This window comes from Bombina bombina, chromosome 2 (genome assembly GCF_027579735.1).
Source record: "Bombina bombina isolate aBomBom1 chromosome 2, aBomBom1.pri, whole genome shotgun sequence".
Lineage (NCBI taxonomy): Eukaryota > Metazoa > Chordata > Amphibia > Anura > Bombinatoridae > Bombina > Bombina bombina.
The window spans coordinates 1411169105-1411182508 of NC_069500.1; the positions used below are offsets into that span (position 1 = coordinate 1411169105).

Below are 13404 nucleotides of genomic sequence, written 5' to 3' on the forward strand. Positions count from 1 at the left end.
CATAAACTTCTATTGGGCTCCACTTTGGCATTAGCACATATAGCACATGTATCTTCCTCTGAATCAGACATGTTTAACACACTAGCAATTAACTAGCAACTTGGAAATGCTTTTTTAAGTAATTTACAATAATATGAAAACGAACTGTGCCTATAAGAAGCACAGAAAAAATTATGACAGTTGAAAATTAAGTTATAGCATCAATCTTTGTCAGAAATATACAATTTTAGCAAAGGATTGTTCCCATTAGCAAAGGATAACTAACCCAGGCAGCAGAAAAAAATACACAAATAAACGTTTTTTATCACAGTCAACTACAATCTTCACAGCTCTGCTGTGATGATTACCTCCCTCAAAAAAGGCTTTGGAGATCCCTGAGTTCTGTAGAGATGAACCGGATCATGCAGGAAGAAAATGAAACTCTGACTGAGTTTTTTGATGCGTAGTAAAAAGCGCCAAAAATGGCCCCTCCCCCTCACACATAACAGTGAGAGAGATCAGTGAACTGCTTTAATTTAAACAAAAACTATTGCCAAGTGGAAAAAATAGTGCCCAAAACATTTTTTCACCCAGTACCTCAGAGAAATAAACGTTTTTACATGCCAGTAAAAAAAATGTTTAACCTCAATAAATTAATTGTTATTTAAAACCTATTGCAAGTCCCTGCAAATTAGGTTAAGTCTATGCATACAGTATAAATCCAGTGAAGTACCATTCCCCAGAATACTGAAGTGTAAAATATACATACATGACAGCCTGATACCAGCTACATCTACTGCATTTAAGGCTGAGTTTACATTATAACGGTATGGCAGGATTTTCTCATCAATTCCATGTCAGAAAATAACAAACTGCTACATACCTCTTTGCAGATTAATCTGCCCGCTGTCCCCTGATCTGAAGTTTACCTCTCCTCAGATGGCCGAGAAACAGCAATATGATCTTAACTACTCCGGCTAAAATCATAGAAAAAAACTCCGGTAGATTCTTCTTCAAATTCTACCAGAGAATGAATAACACACTCCGGTGCTATTATAAAATAACAAACTTTTGATTGAAGTTAATAAACTAATTAAATCACCACAGTCCTCTCACACATCCTATCTATTCGTTGGGTGCAAGAGAATGACTGGAGGTGACGTAGAGGGGAGGAGCTATATAGCAGCTCTGCTGGGTGAATCCTCTTGCACTTCCTGTAGGGGAGGAGATAATATCCCAGAAGTAATGATGACCCGTGGACTGACCACACTTAACAGGAGAAAAGAATAGCAATATATAAAGCATAAATACTAATGGATTCTGCATGTAAAAGTTTATCATGATAACTTATTACAAACCATAGCTAAAGATAAACATTCATAACATTAAAATAAATGAACTTAGCTTTGGTAGGACTGATATCAGTCAACAGGAATCCCTCAGCATTTCTTGATACAGGAACAGTGTTTGAATATCTTGCAATATGTAATGGAAAAACACAACACATAAAGCAAAATTATCAAATTCCTTAAATGACAGTTTCAGGAATGGGAAAAAATGCAAAATAAACAAGCCTCTAGCAACCAGAAGCAACAAAAAAGTGAGACTTAAACAATGTGAAAAAAAGTGGAACAAGTATGACGCCCACATTTTTGGCGCCAAGTATGACGCCCACATTTTTGGCGCCAAGTACGACGCCCACATTATTGGCGTCAAGTACAACGCCCATATTTTTTGGCGCCAAGTATGACGCCACATCCTCCGACGCCGAAAAAGACGCCCACATTTTTTGGCGCAAAAAAACGTCTGAACACACATGCGTCAAAAAATGACATAACTACGAACAAACTTCCGGCGTCAACTACGGCGCCGGAAATGACAAAAATTTTGCGCCAAAAAAAGTTTGCACCAAAAACAGAATTTATGTTTACCTGATAAATTTCTTTCTCCAACGGTGTGTCCGGTCCACGGCGTCATCCTTACTTGTGGGATATTCTCTTCCCCAACAGGAAATGGCAAAGAGCCCAGCAAAGCTGGTCACATGATCCCTCCTAGGCTCCGCCTACCCCAGTCATTCGACCGACGTTAAGGAGGAATATTTGCATAGGAGAAACCATATGGTACCGTGGTGACTGTAGTTAAAGAAAATAAATTATCAGACCTGATTAAAAAACCAGGGCGGGCCGTGGACCGGACACACCGTTGGAGAAAGAAATTTATCAGGTAAACATAAATTCTGTTTTCTCCAACATAGGTGTGTCCGGTCCACGGCGTCATCCTTACTTGTGGGAACCAATACCAAAGCTTTAGGACACGGATGAAGGGAGGGAGCAAATCAGGTCACCTAAATGGAAGGCACCACGGCTTGCAAAACCTTTCTCCCAAAAATAGCCTCAGAAGAAGCAAAAGTATCAAACTTGTAAAATTTGGTAAAAGTGTGCAGTGAAGACCAAGTCGCTGCCCTACATATCTGATCAACAGAAGCCTCGTTCTTGAAGGCCCATGTGGAAGCCACAGCCCTAGTGGAATGAGCTGTGATTCTTTCGGGAGGCTGCCGTCCGGCAGTCTCGTAAGCCAATCTGATGATGCTTTTAATCCAAAAAGAGAGAGAGGTAGAAGTTGCTTTTTGACCTCTCCTTTTACCTGAATAAACAACAAACAAGGAAGATGTTTGTCTAAAATCCTTTGTAGCATCTAAATAGAATTTTAGAGCGCGAACAACATCCAAATTGTGCAACAAACGTTCCTTCTTTGAAACTGGTTTTGGACACAGAGAAGGTACGATAATCTCCTGGTTAATGTTTTTGTTAGAAACAACTTTTGGAAGAAAACCAGGTTTAGTACGTAAAACCACCTTATCTGCATGGAACACCAGATAAGGAGGAGAACACTGCAGAGCAGATAATTCTGAGACTCTTCTAGCAGAAGAAATCGCAACTAAAAACAAAACTTTCCAAGATAATAACTTAATATCAACGGAATGTAAGGGTTCAAACGGAACCCCCTGAAGAACTGAAAGAACTAAATTGAGACTCCAAGGAGGAGTCAAAGGTTTGTAAACAGGCTTGATTCTAACCAGAGCCTGAACAAAGGCTTGAACATCTGGCACAGCTGCCAGCTTTTTGTGAAGTAATACCGACAAGGCAGAAATCTGTCCCTTCAGGGAACTAGCAGATAATCCTTTTTCCAATCCTTCTTGAAGGAAGGATAGAATCCTAGGAATCTTAACCTTGTCCCAAGGGAATCCTTTAGATTCACACCAACAGATATATTTTTTCCAAATTTTGTGGTAAATCTTTCTAGTTACAGGCTGTCTGGCCTGAACAAGAGTATCGATAACAGAATCTGAGAATCCTCGCTTCGATAAAATCAAGCGTTCAATCTCCAAGCAGTCAGCTGGAGTGAAACCAGATTCGGATGTTCGAACGGACCCTGAACAAGAAGGTCTCGTCTCAAAGGTAGCTTCCAAGGTGGAGCCGATGACATATTCACCAGATCTGCATACCAAGTCCTGCGTGGCCACGCAGGAGCTATCAAGATCACCGACGCCCTCTCCTGATTGATCCTGGCTACCAGCCTGGGGATGAGAGGAAATGGCGGGAACACATAAGCTAGTTTGAAGGTCCAAGGTGCTACTAGTGCATCCACTAGAGCCGCCTTGGGATCCCTGGATCTGGCCCCGTAGCAAGGAACTTTGAAGTTCTGACGAGAGGCCATCAGATCCATGTCTGGAATGCCCCACAGGTGAGTGACTTGGGCAAAGATTTCCGGATGGAGTTCCCACTCCCCCGGATGCAATGTCTGACGACTCAGAAAATCCGCTTCCCAATTTTCCACTCCTGGGATGTGGATAGCAGACAGGTGGCAGGAGTGAGACTCCGCCCATAGAATGATTTTGGTCACTTCTTCCATCGCTAGGGAACTCCTTGTTCCCCCCTGATGGTTGATGTACGCAACAGTTGTCATGTTGTCTGATTGAAACCGTATGAACTTGGTCCTCGCTAGCCGAGGCCAGGCCTTGAGAGCATTGAATATCGCTCTCAGTTCCAGAATATTTATCGGTAGAAGAGATTCTTCCCGAGACCAAAGACCCTGAGCTTTCAGGGATCCCCAGACCGCGCCCCAGCCCATCAGACTGGCGTCGGTCGTGACAATGACCCACTCTGGTCTGCGGAACGTCATCCCTTGAGACAGATTGTCCAGGGACAGCCACCAACGGAGTGAGTCTCTGGTCCTCTGATTTACTTGTATCTTCGGAGACAAGTCTGTATAGTCCCCATTCCACTGACTGAGCATGCACAGTTGTAATGGTCTTAGATGAATGCGCGCAAAAGGAACTATGTCCATCGCCGCTACCATCAACCCGATCACTTCCATGCACTGAGCTATGGAAGGAAGAGGAACGGAATGAAGTATCCGACAAGAGTCTAGAAGTTTTGTTTTTCTGGCCTCTGTTAGAAAGATCCTCATTTCTAAAGAGTCTATAATTGTTCCCAAGAAGGGAACCCTTGTTGACGGGGATAGAGAACTCTTTTCCACGTTCACTTTCCAGCCGTGAGATCTGAGAAAGGCCAGGACAATGTCCGTGTGAGCCTTTGCTTGAGGAAGGGACGACGCTTGAATCAGAATGTCGTCCAGGTAAGGTACTACTGCAATGCCCCTTGGTCTTAGCACCGCTAGAAGGGAGCCTAGTACCTTTGTGAAAATCCTTGGAGCAGTGGCTAATCCGAAAGGAAGCGCCACGAACTGGTAATGTTTGTCCAGGAATGCAAACCTTAGGAACCGATGATGTTCCTTGTGGATAGGAATATGTAGATACGCATCCTTTAAATCCACCGTGGTCATGAATTGACCCTCCTGGATGGAAGGAAGAATAGTTCGAATGGTTTCCATCTTGAAAGATGGAACCTTGAGAAACTTGTTTAAGATCTTGAGATCTAAGATTGGTCTGAACGTTCCCTCTTTTTTGGGAACTATGAACAGATTGGAGTAGAACCCCATCCCTTGTTCTCTTAGTGGAACAGGATGAATCACTCCCATTTTTAACAGGTCTTCTACACAATGTAAGAACGCCTGTCTTTTTATGTGGTCTGAAGACAACTGAGACCTGTGGAACCTCCCCCTTGGGGGAAGTCCCTTGAATTCCAGAAGATAACCCTGGGAGACTATTTCTAGCGCCCAAGGATCCAGAACATCTCTTGCCCAAGCCTGAGCGAAGAGAGAGAGTCTGCCCCCCACCAGATCCGGTCCCGGATCGGGGGCCAATATTTCATGCTGTCTTGGTAGCAGTGGCAGGCTTCTTGGCCTGCTTTCCCTTGTTCCAGCCTTGCATTGGTCTCCAAGCTGGCTTGGCTTGAGAAGTATTACCCTCTTGCTTAGAGGACGTAGCACTTTGGGCTGGTCCGTTTTTACGAAAGGGACGAAAATTGGGTCTATTTTTCGCCTTGAAAGGCCGATCCTGAGGAAGGGCGTGGCCCTTACCCCCAGTGATATCCGAGATAATCTCTTTCAAGTCAGGGCCAAACAGCGTTTTCCCCTTGAAAGGAATGTTTAGTAGCTTGTTCTTGGAAGACGCGTCAGCCGACCAAGATTTCAACCAAAGCGCTCTGCGCGCCACAATAGCAAACCCAGAATTCTTAGCCGCTAACCTAGCCAATTGCAAAGTGGCGTCTAGGGTGAAAGAATTAGCCAATTTGAGAGCATTGATTCTGTCCATAATCTCCTCATAAGGAGGAGAATCACTATCGAGCGCCTTTATCAGTTCATCAAACCAGAAACATGCGGCTGTAGTGACAGGGACAATGCATGAAATTGGTTGTAGAAGGTAACCCTGCTGAACAAACATCTTTTTAAGCAAACCTTCTAATTTTTTATCCATAGGATCTTTGAAAGCACAACTATCCTCTATGGGTATAGTGGTGCGTTTGTTTAAAGTAGAAACCGCTCCCTCGACCTTGGGGACTGTCTGCCATAAGTCCTTTCTGGGGTCGACCATAGGAAACAATTTTTTAAATATGGGGGGAGGGACGAAAGGAATACCGGGCCTTTCCCATTCTTTATTAACAATGTCCGCCACCCGCTTGGGTATAGGAAAAGCTTCTGGGAGCTCCGGCACCTCTAGGAACTTGTCCATTTTACATAGTTTCTCTGGGATGACCAACTTTTCACAATCATCCAGAGTGGATAATACCTCCTTAAGCAGAATGCGGAGATGTTCCAACTTAAATTTAAATGCAATTACATCAGGTTCAGCCTGTTGAGAAATGTTCCCTGAATCAGTAATTTCTCCCTCAGACAAAACCTCCCTGGCCCCCTCAGATTGAGATATATCGATTTAGCCCAGAAAAGTCTACAATCTTAATAAGCCCTTGTGAAGCCCTTATTTACCATCGTAATAAACATGGCTTACCGGATCCCATAGGGAAAAATGACAGCTTCCAGCATTACATCGTCTTGTTAGAATGTGTCATACCTCAAGCAGCAAGAGACTGCACACTGTTCCCCCAACTGAAGTTAATTGCTCTCAACAGTCCTGTGTGGAACAGCCATGGATTTTAGTTACGGTGCTAAAATCATTTTCCTCATACAAACAGAAATCTTCATCTCTTTTCTGTTTCTGAGTAAATAGTACATACCAGCACTATTTTAAAATAACAAACTCTTGATTGAATAATAAAAACTACAGTTAAACACTAAAAAACTCTAAGCCATCTCCGTGGAGATGTTGCCTGTACAACGGCAAAGAGAATGACTGGGGTAGGCGGAGCCTAGGAGGGATCATGTGACCAGCTTTGCTGGGCTCTTTGCCATTTCCTGTTGGGGAAGAGAATATCCCACAAGTAAGGATGACGCCGTGGACCGGACACACCTATGTTGGAGAAAATTACGCAATAAATTGAAGCATTTTCTGCCCCCGCGAGCCTAACAGCCCGCAGGGAAAAAAGTCAATTGAAAATTTTCAAGGTAAGAAAAAAATATTTATTCATATGCATTATCCCAAATAATGAAACTGACAGTCTGAATGAAGGAATACTGATTATCCTGAATCATGGCAAATATAAGTTTAAACACATATATTTAGAACTTTACATATAAAGTGCCCAACCATAGCTTAGAGAGTCCCAAATAAAATAAGACTTACTTACTTACCCCAAGACACTCATCTACATAAAGTAGATAGCCAAACCAGTACTGAAACGAGAATCATTAGAGGTAATGGTATATAAGAGTATATAGTCGATCTGAAAAGGGAGGTAGGAGAAGAAATCTCTACGACCGATAACAGAGAAACTATGAAATAGATCCCCTAGAGGAAGACCATTGTATTCAAATAGGCAATACTCTCTTCACATCCCTCTGACATTCACTGCACTCTGAGAGGAAAACCGGGCTTCAGCCTGCTGCAAAGCGCATATCAACGTAGAATCTAGCACAAACTTACTTCACCACCTCCATGGGAGGCAAAGTTTGTAAAACTGATTTGTGGGTGTGGTGAGGGGTGTATTTATAGGCATTTTAAGGTTTGGGAAACTTTGCCTCTCCTGGTAGGAATGTATATCCCATACGTCACTAGCTCATGAACTCTTGCTAATTACATGAAAGAAATGGCCGCACAAGTTTCCGCAAGTAACCTGAAAGTTCCACACATTGCCAGAGCCTCATCTCACACAACGCAGCAATGACACAATAAACAATATCATGTATAAATCCCCCCTGTTCAATAACCCCCCTTCCAGGAATATTAATCCTTGATTCTGTAAAGATAAAAAGGCCCCACACTGTGACCCTGTCTTCTATGTTATTATTAATAAAAAATGAAACGATCTTACCAGAATCTACGCCGTGGAACAGGCACACGGCCCTTCAAGTGTGACAGGTTAGTAGCCTCGCTCCTGACATGGACTTGAGTGAAGAAAACAGGCAGCAAAAATCGTCAACGCTGATTGCTTATGGAACTGTTAATATGAGTCGAGATGGTTTCCCAAAAAGACTCTCCCTGCATCTCCAGACTCTAACTTTCGCCCAGGCTCTCACTGAGAGGCTGACAGGATTACTTAAAATTAGTTGTAGTAGGTGGCGCAAAACAAGTTGCTATTCCCAATGTGTCTTACTGTAAATATGTGTGATAATATGTGGGCTCCATATATGTTAATGTTTTGATGAGTCCTAATTTTATATTCTCTTTTGGAAAAAAAATGGATGTCGGAACTATTTAAGAAATAAATATGATCCTTTATTTGATTATGGTAAATTTACCCAATAGTAGTGATGCTAAAAGTACAGTTAAACAAAAATTATTACAATTCCTTCAAAGTTTAAAAAATGACACCGGTGTCTATGTATAAAAATGTACATAATATATAAAAAATAAATTAAATTAAAATAATAACGTTGAAATCTTATAATTTATACAGTTTTGGGTTTATCACAAGTTGTAATTTCTAGCAGAATGTTTGTAGATACAATTTTATAGTGGATAAAACAATAGTTGCTGTATAGTTCATATAGGATACTTTGTTTCAAGTTCAGCTATGCAATTGAGATCTTATCTTAGGCAACTATATATCAAATGTAGAGGTATGTTGGTGCGATTTTTATCACACTATAATATAAGTATACAAATTAGTACCTTGAAGTGTATCTGTTTGATATCACTTTTGTGAGATAATTGCGGTTAAATAAACGCCGCTATGCCAGTGTTTTGATTAAGTTTCAAGATCAAGCTGGTGGTAGTTCTATATGAGCTGCTTGCGGATAAATAAATGCCGCTTTGGTTTCCTCTTATTAGGTGGGCTTATCTGTTTGCTGCGAGAAAATTCACTTTTTATATAAGTGTTTGGGTAGTTGTCGTGGCCGCTCAGTTACCTTATCCTTTGTCGGTCAGTGACCGATCGCGCTCTTAAGGGTTTCTTGGTGGGATCTTCGTTGCGGTTAAGTGCTAACCGTTTGCTGATTTTTTTTAAGTATCTCCGGTTTTTCTATTCTGTGGCTTGTCTTTCGGTCAGTGACTGATCTGGGTGCTGAAATGTGGTTGTTGGGATAAGTAGAAAGTTTGTAGGATAAGTAGAAAAAGGATTTCTAGTTATCTAGTTATCCAATATGCGCTCATGGTAAGGAGCTACTTCTAGTTATCAATGTGATCTTTGCGGTTAAATATATGCCGCTCAGTGGGAACTTGAATATTTCAACTGGGTATAGCTGGTATTTCAAGTGGGAACTTGAAATATTCAAGTTCCCACTGAGCGGCATATATTTAACCGCAAAGATCACAATGATAACTAGAAATCCTTTTTCTACTTATCCTACAAACTTTCTACTTATCCCAACAACCACATTTCAGCACCCAGATCGGTCACTGACCGACATCTAAGAAACCTGGGAACAACAGACCGGAAAGGCACGCAAAAATTCCACATCAGGAGGTTATCCAACAACCATACTATCGTGATCGGTCACTGACCGACAGACAAGCCACAGAATAGAAAAACCGGAGATACTTAAAAAAACATCAGCAAACGGTTAGCACTTAACCGCAACGAAGATCCCACCAAGAAACCCTTAAGAGCGCGATCGGTCACTGACCGACAAAGGATAAGGTAACTGAGCGGCCACGACAACTACCCAAACACTTATATAAAAGTGAATTTTCTCGCAGCAAACAGATAAGCCCAAACCAAAGCGGCATTTATTTAACCGCCAGCAGCTCATATAGAACTGTCACCAGCTTGATCTTGAAATTTAATAAAAACACTGGCATAGCGGCGTTTATTTAACCGCAATTATCTCACAAAAGTGATATCAAACAGATACACTTCAAGGTACTAATTTGTATACTTATATTATAGTGTGATAAAAATCGCACCAACATACCTCTACATTTGATATATAGTTGCCTAAGATAAGATCTCAATTGCATAGCTGAACTTGAAACAAAGTATCCTATATGAACTATACAGCAACTATTGTTTTATCCACTATAAAATTGTATCTACAAACATTCTGCTAGAAATTACAACTTGTGATAAACCCAAAACTGTATAAATTATAAGATTTCAACGTTATTATTTTAATTTAATTTATTTTTTATATATTATGTACATTTTTATACATAGAGACACCGGTGTCATTTTTTAAACTTTGAAGGAATTGTAATAATTTTTGTTTAACTGTACTTTTAGCATCACTACTATTGGGTAAATTTACCATAATCAAATAAAGGATCATATTTATTTCTTAAATAGTTCCGACATCCATTTTTTTTCCAAAAGAGAATATAAAATTAGGACTCATCAAAACATTAACATATATTGAGCCCACATATTATCACACATATTTACAGTAAGACACATTGGGAATAGCAACTTGTTTTGCGCCACCTACTACAACTAACTATAACTCTTTAAACTTTGGGATAAAGTTTACTTCAGGTGTGCTAGATTCCCCACCAGCTAGACAGTCTAAACCTACCAAACATTCAGGACTACTTAAAACTCCAGTCCCAATGCAAAGAGTACTACCCTCCATAAGAGACTACTCCTAAACTCCGGCACTCCTCTGCTATCCTCCTGTGACGAAAGGCAAAGAATGACTGGGTAATGAGGGAAGTGGGGGAGGTATTTAAGCCTTTTGCTGGGGTGTCTTTGCCTCCTCCTGGTGGCCAGGTTCTTAATTCCCAACAGTAATGAATGAAGCCATGGACTCTCCTCCCCTTTAGATGGAAAAGTATAATAAAATATTTACAAAAATGTGAGGGGTGTACTCACTTTTGTGAGATACTGTATACTGTACACACACACACATTATATATATATATATATATATATATATATATATATATATATATATATATATATATATATATATATATATATATACACACACATACATACACATATATATATATATACATACACAAATACAAATATAAAAGTGCAAGTTTCAGCGATAGTCATTACAAGAGGACATAACCTACATATAATTTTAAATAAATTTACAGTTTACTTCTATTATCAATTTTGCTTCATTCTCTTAGTATCCTTAATTGAAGGAGCAGCAATGCACTACTGGGAGCTAGCGAAACATATGTAATTATAGCAAGGGGTATAAATGTGCAGCTAACAATCAGCAGCTAGCTCCAAGCGTTTGAGCATACCTAGGTATTCTTTTTAACAAAGGATAACAAAAGAAAAAAGCTAATTATATGATAAGAATTAAGAATTTCTGGGGAAAAGCAAGCGGGGATACTTGCCTAGATGTGCTAATTTCCTATGCAAATATTTACATTGATTTAATTTTGAGACATGGAGGATTTTAATTTCAGTTTTTTTATCTCCCCCCATAATTTTAATGAATTTTGGTTTAACCATGAAAATAGCTTTACCAATGCAGCAACCAGAAATCTAACTCCTACTGATGAGTTCCAAAAAGAACGAAACAGGCTTGTCTAGTGAGTGATTTCTGGTTTGCTGTCATAATCCTGTTAAAAGGATTGCTGTGTCAAAACAGTATTTTAAAAGCAAAAAAACTGAGAATTTGCATATCTAATTTGCATATCTTACCCACAATTCTCTTGTGCATTGGAAACATTGTATATTAAGAATTTCTGGGGAAAAGCATGTGGGGATACTTGCCTAGATGTGCTAATTTCCTATGCAAATATTTACATTGATTTAATTTTGAGACATGGAGGATTTTAATTTCAGTTTATCTCCCCCCATAATTTTAATGAATTTTGCCTTATCACCATATAAATATGTGCTTTGTGTATATTTTGTATTTTTTTTTCTCTGTGTATATCATAGGGAACTGGATGCCCATCACTGCCTCAAATCTGATTTTAGCATCCATGGGGCATTTCTATCCTTAGGACAAGTCTATGTATTATTATTTTGAGCTGGCAGAAGCCAAGGAGGAGGGAGTTACCTTGAGTTTCTCTGCCTCTCCCCGCACTTTGAGCAGTTCTGTGATGGAGTCCACAAAGCCCTGGTAATGAAAGTTACACATTTTTTCGATCTCTCGGTCATGGTTCCTTATCCGGGTTTCCAGCTTCTCCATAAAGTGCCCGTGCTCCTCTCCATCGTAAACCGACCTAAGAAGAAGATAAGGAATTTCAGCACTGAATCATTGGTCAGATTTGTCAATTCCCCTGTGGGCCACACAGAAGGGCTCGTCGATGACATTTAAACATAGCATTTCTATGCATACATATTATTGTCACCCATAAGAAACAAGCCATGTGTGGTCTTCTATTATCACAATAATCTCCCCTGGTATCCTTTGCTGTGTTTGTGTGAAGAGCTAACGCTATATATGGCACCAGTGTTTGTAACTATGTTCAAGCACACGCCTGAATCTACCTCAATATGCGCTCATGGTAAGGAGCTACTTTTCAGAAAAACTGGAAAGATTTTAAAAGCACACGCACACATGCGGACACACACACACACACATACACATATATATATTTATATGTGCGGCAATTGTGGGGGAAAAGCTTAGTTTAAAGGAGCATTAAACACTAAATAAATGCAAGATATAATATATATACAAAGAAAAGCCTGAGAATAATATGCAGATGTATTTTGTAAACTGGATTAGTTGTTTAAATATTGAAGAAATAAATGTAAAGATTTAGTGTGCATAAAGCAAACATGTTGTAACCTAGGTTTCCTTCTCTGCTGAGGCCAATTAGAGACAGTTATAAACTGGTCATTAGAGTGTGCTACGAAAGGCTGTATGGAATACAGCAGAGTTAAGTCTGTAGTGCTAAGAGTTAAATTACAAGAAAAGCGGACTTAATAAATGATCAAAGTATATTAAGTTTTTATACTATAATCCTAAGGTGTTTAACATCCTGAGTGTAGTTGTGAGATCATCCTGGAAAACACATACAGCTTGGGGAGAACCAGAGAAGTGAAAGACAAAAACTGAAAGGAAGACAGACTTGTCCAGGACCAGTAAACACGGTAGATCTGCAACAAATGCAAGATAACAAGACAATACAATAGCATTTACTCTGAATTTCAAATGAGTTGTAGATTTTTTTCTAACAAATTTCAGTTCTATTTCCACTCTCCCTGTATCATGTGACAGCCATCAGCCAATAACAAATGCATATACGTATATTCTGTGAATTCTTGCACATGCTCAGAAGGAGCTGGTGACTCAAAAAGTGTAAATATAAAAGACTGTGCACAATTTTTTAATGGAAGTAAATTGGAAAGTTGTTTAAATGTTCATGATTCAGATACAATATGTAATTTTAATTTGATCTGAGTGTCCCTTTTTAGGGTGGTGAAAGCTTCAATAAAACAAGACAAAGATGCCATCTGCTGGAATATACAAGTATTACATGCACTGACATCTAGGCAAGCTGATCACAAGCTAATAATCACTGCTGGAGCTAGTAACTTTAGGCTTCTACAA

The 13404-nt window shown here is 39.9% G+C and overlaps 1 protein-coding gene across 2 annotated transcripts in view; it reads right to left on the reverse strand.

Annotated features, from left to right (window-relative positions):
• The window catches only part of EXOC6B (exocyst complex component 6B), a 1420949-nt gene that overhangs the window by 1222959 nt on the left and 184586 nt on the right, over window positions 1-13404 (reverse strand). For both annotated transcript variants that reach the window (XM_053704356.1, XM_053704355.1), the window contains exon 2: window positions 11902-12067. In XM_053704356.1, coding sequence (XP_053560331.1) covers window positions 11902-12067 — 166 coding nt within the window. The remainder of the gene's footprint in view (window positions 1-11901; window positions 12068-13404) is intronic.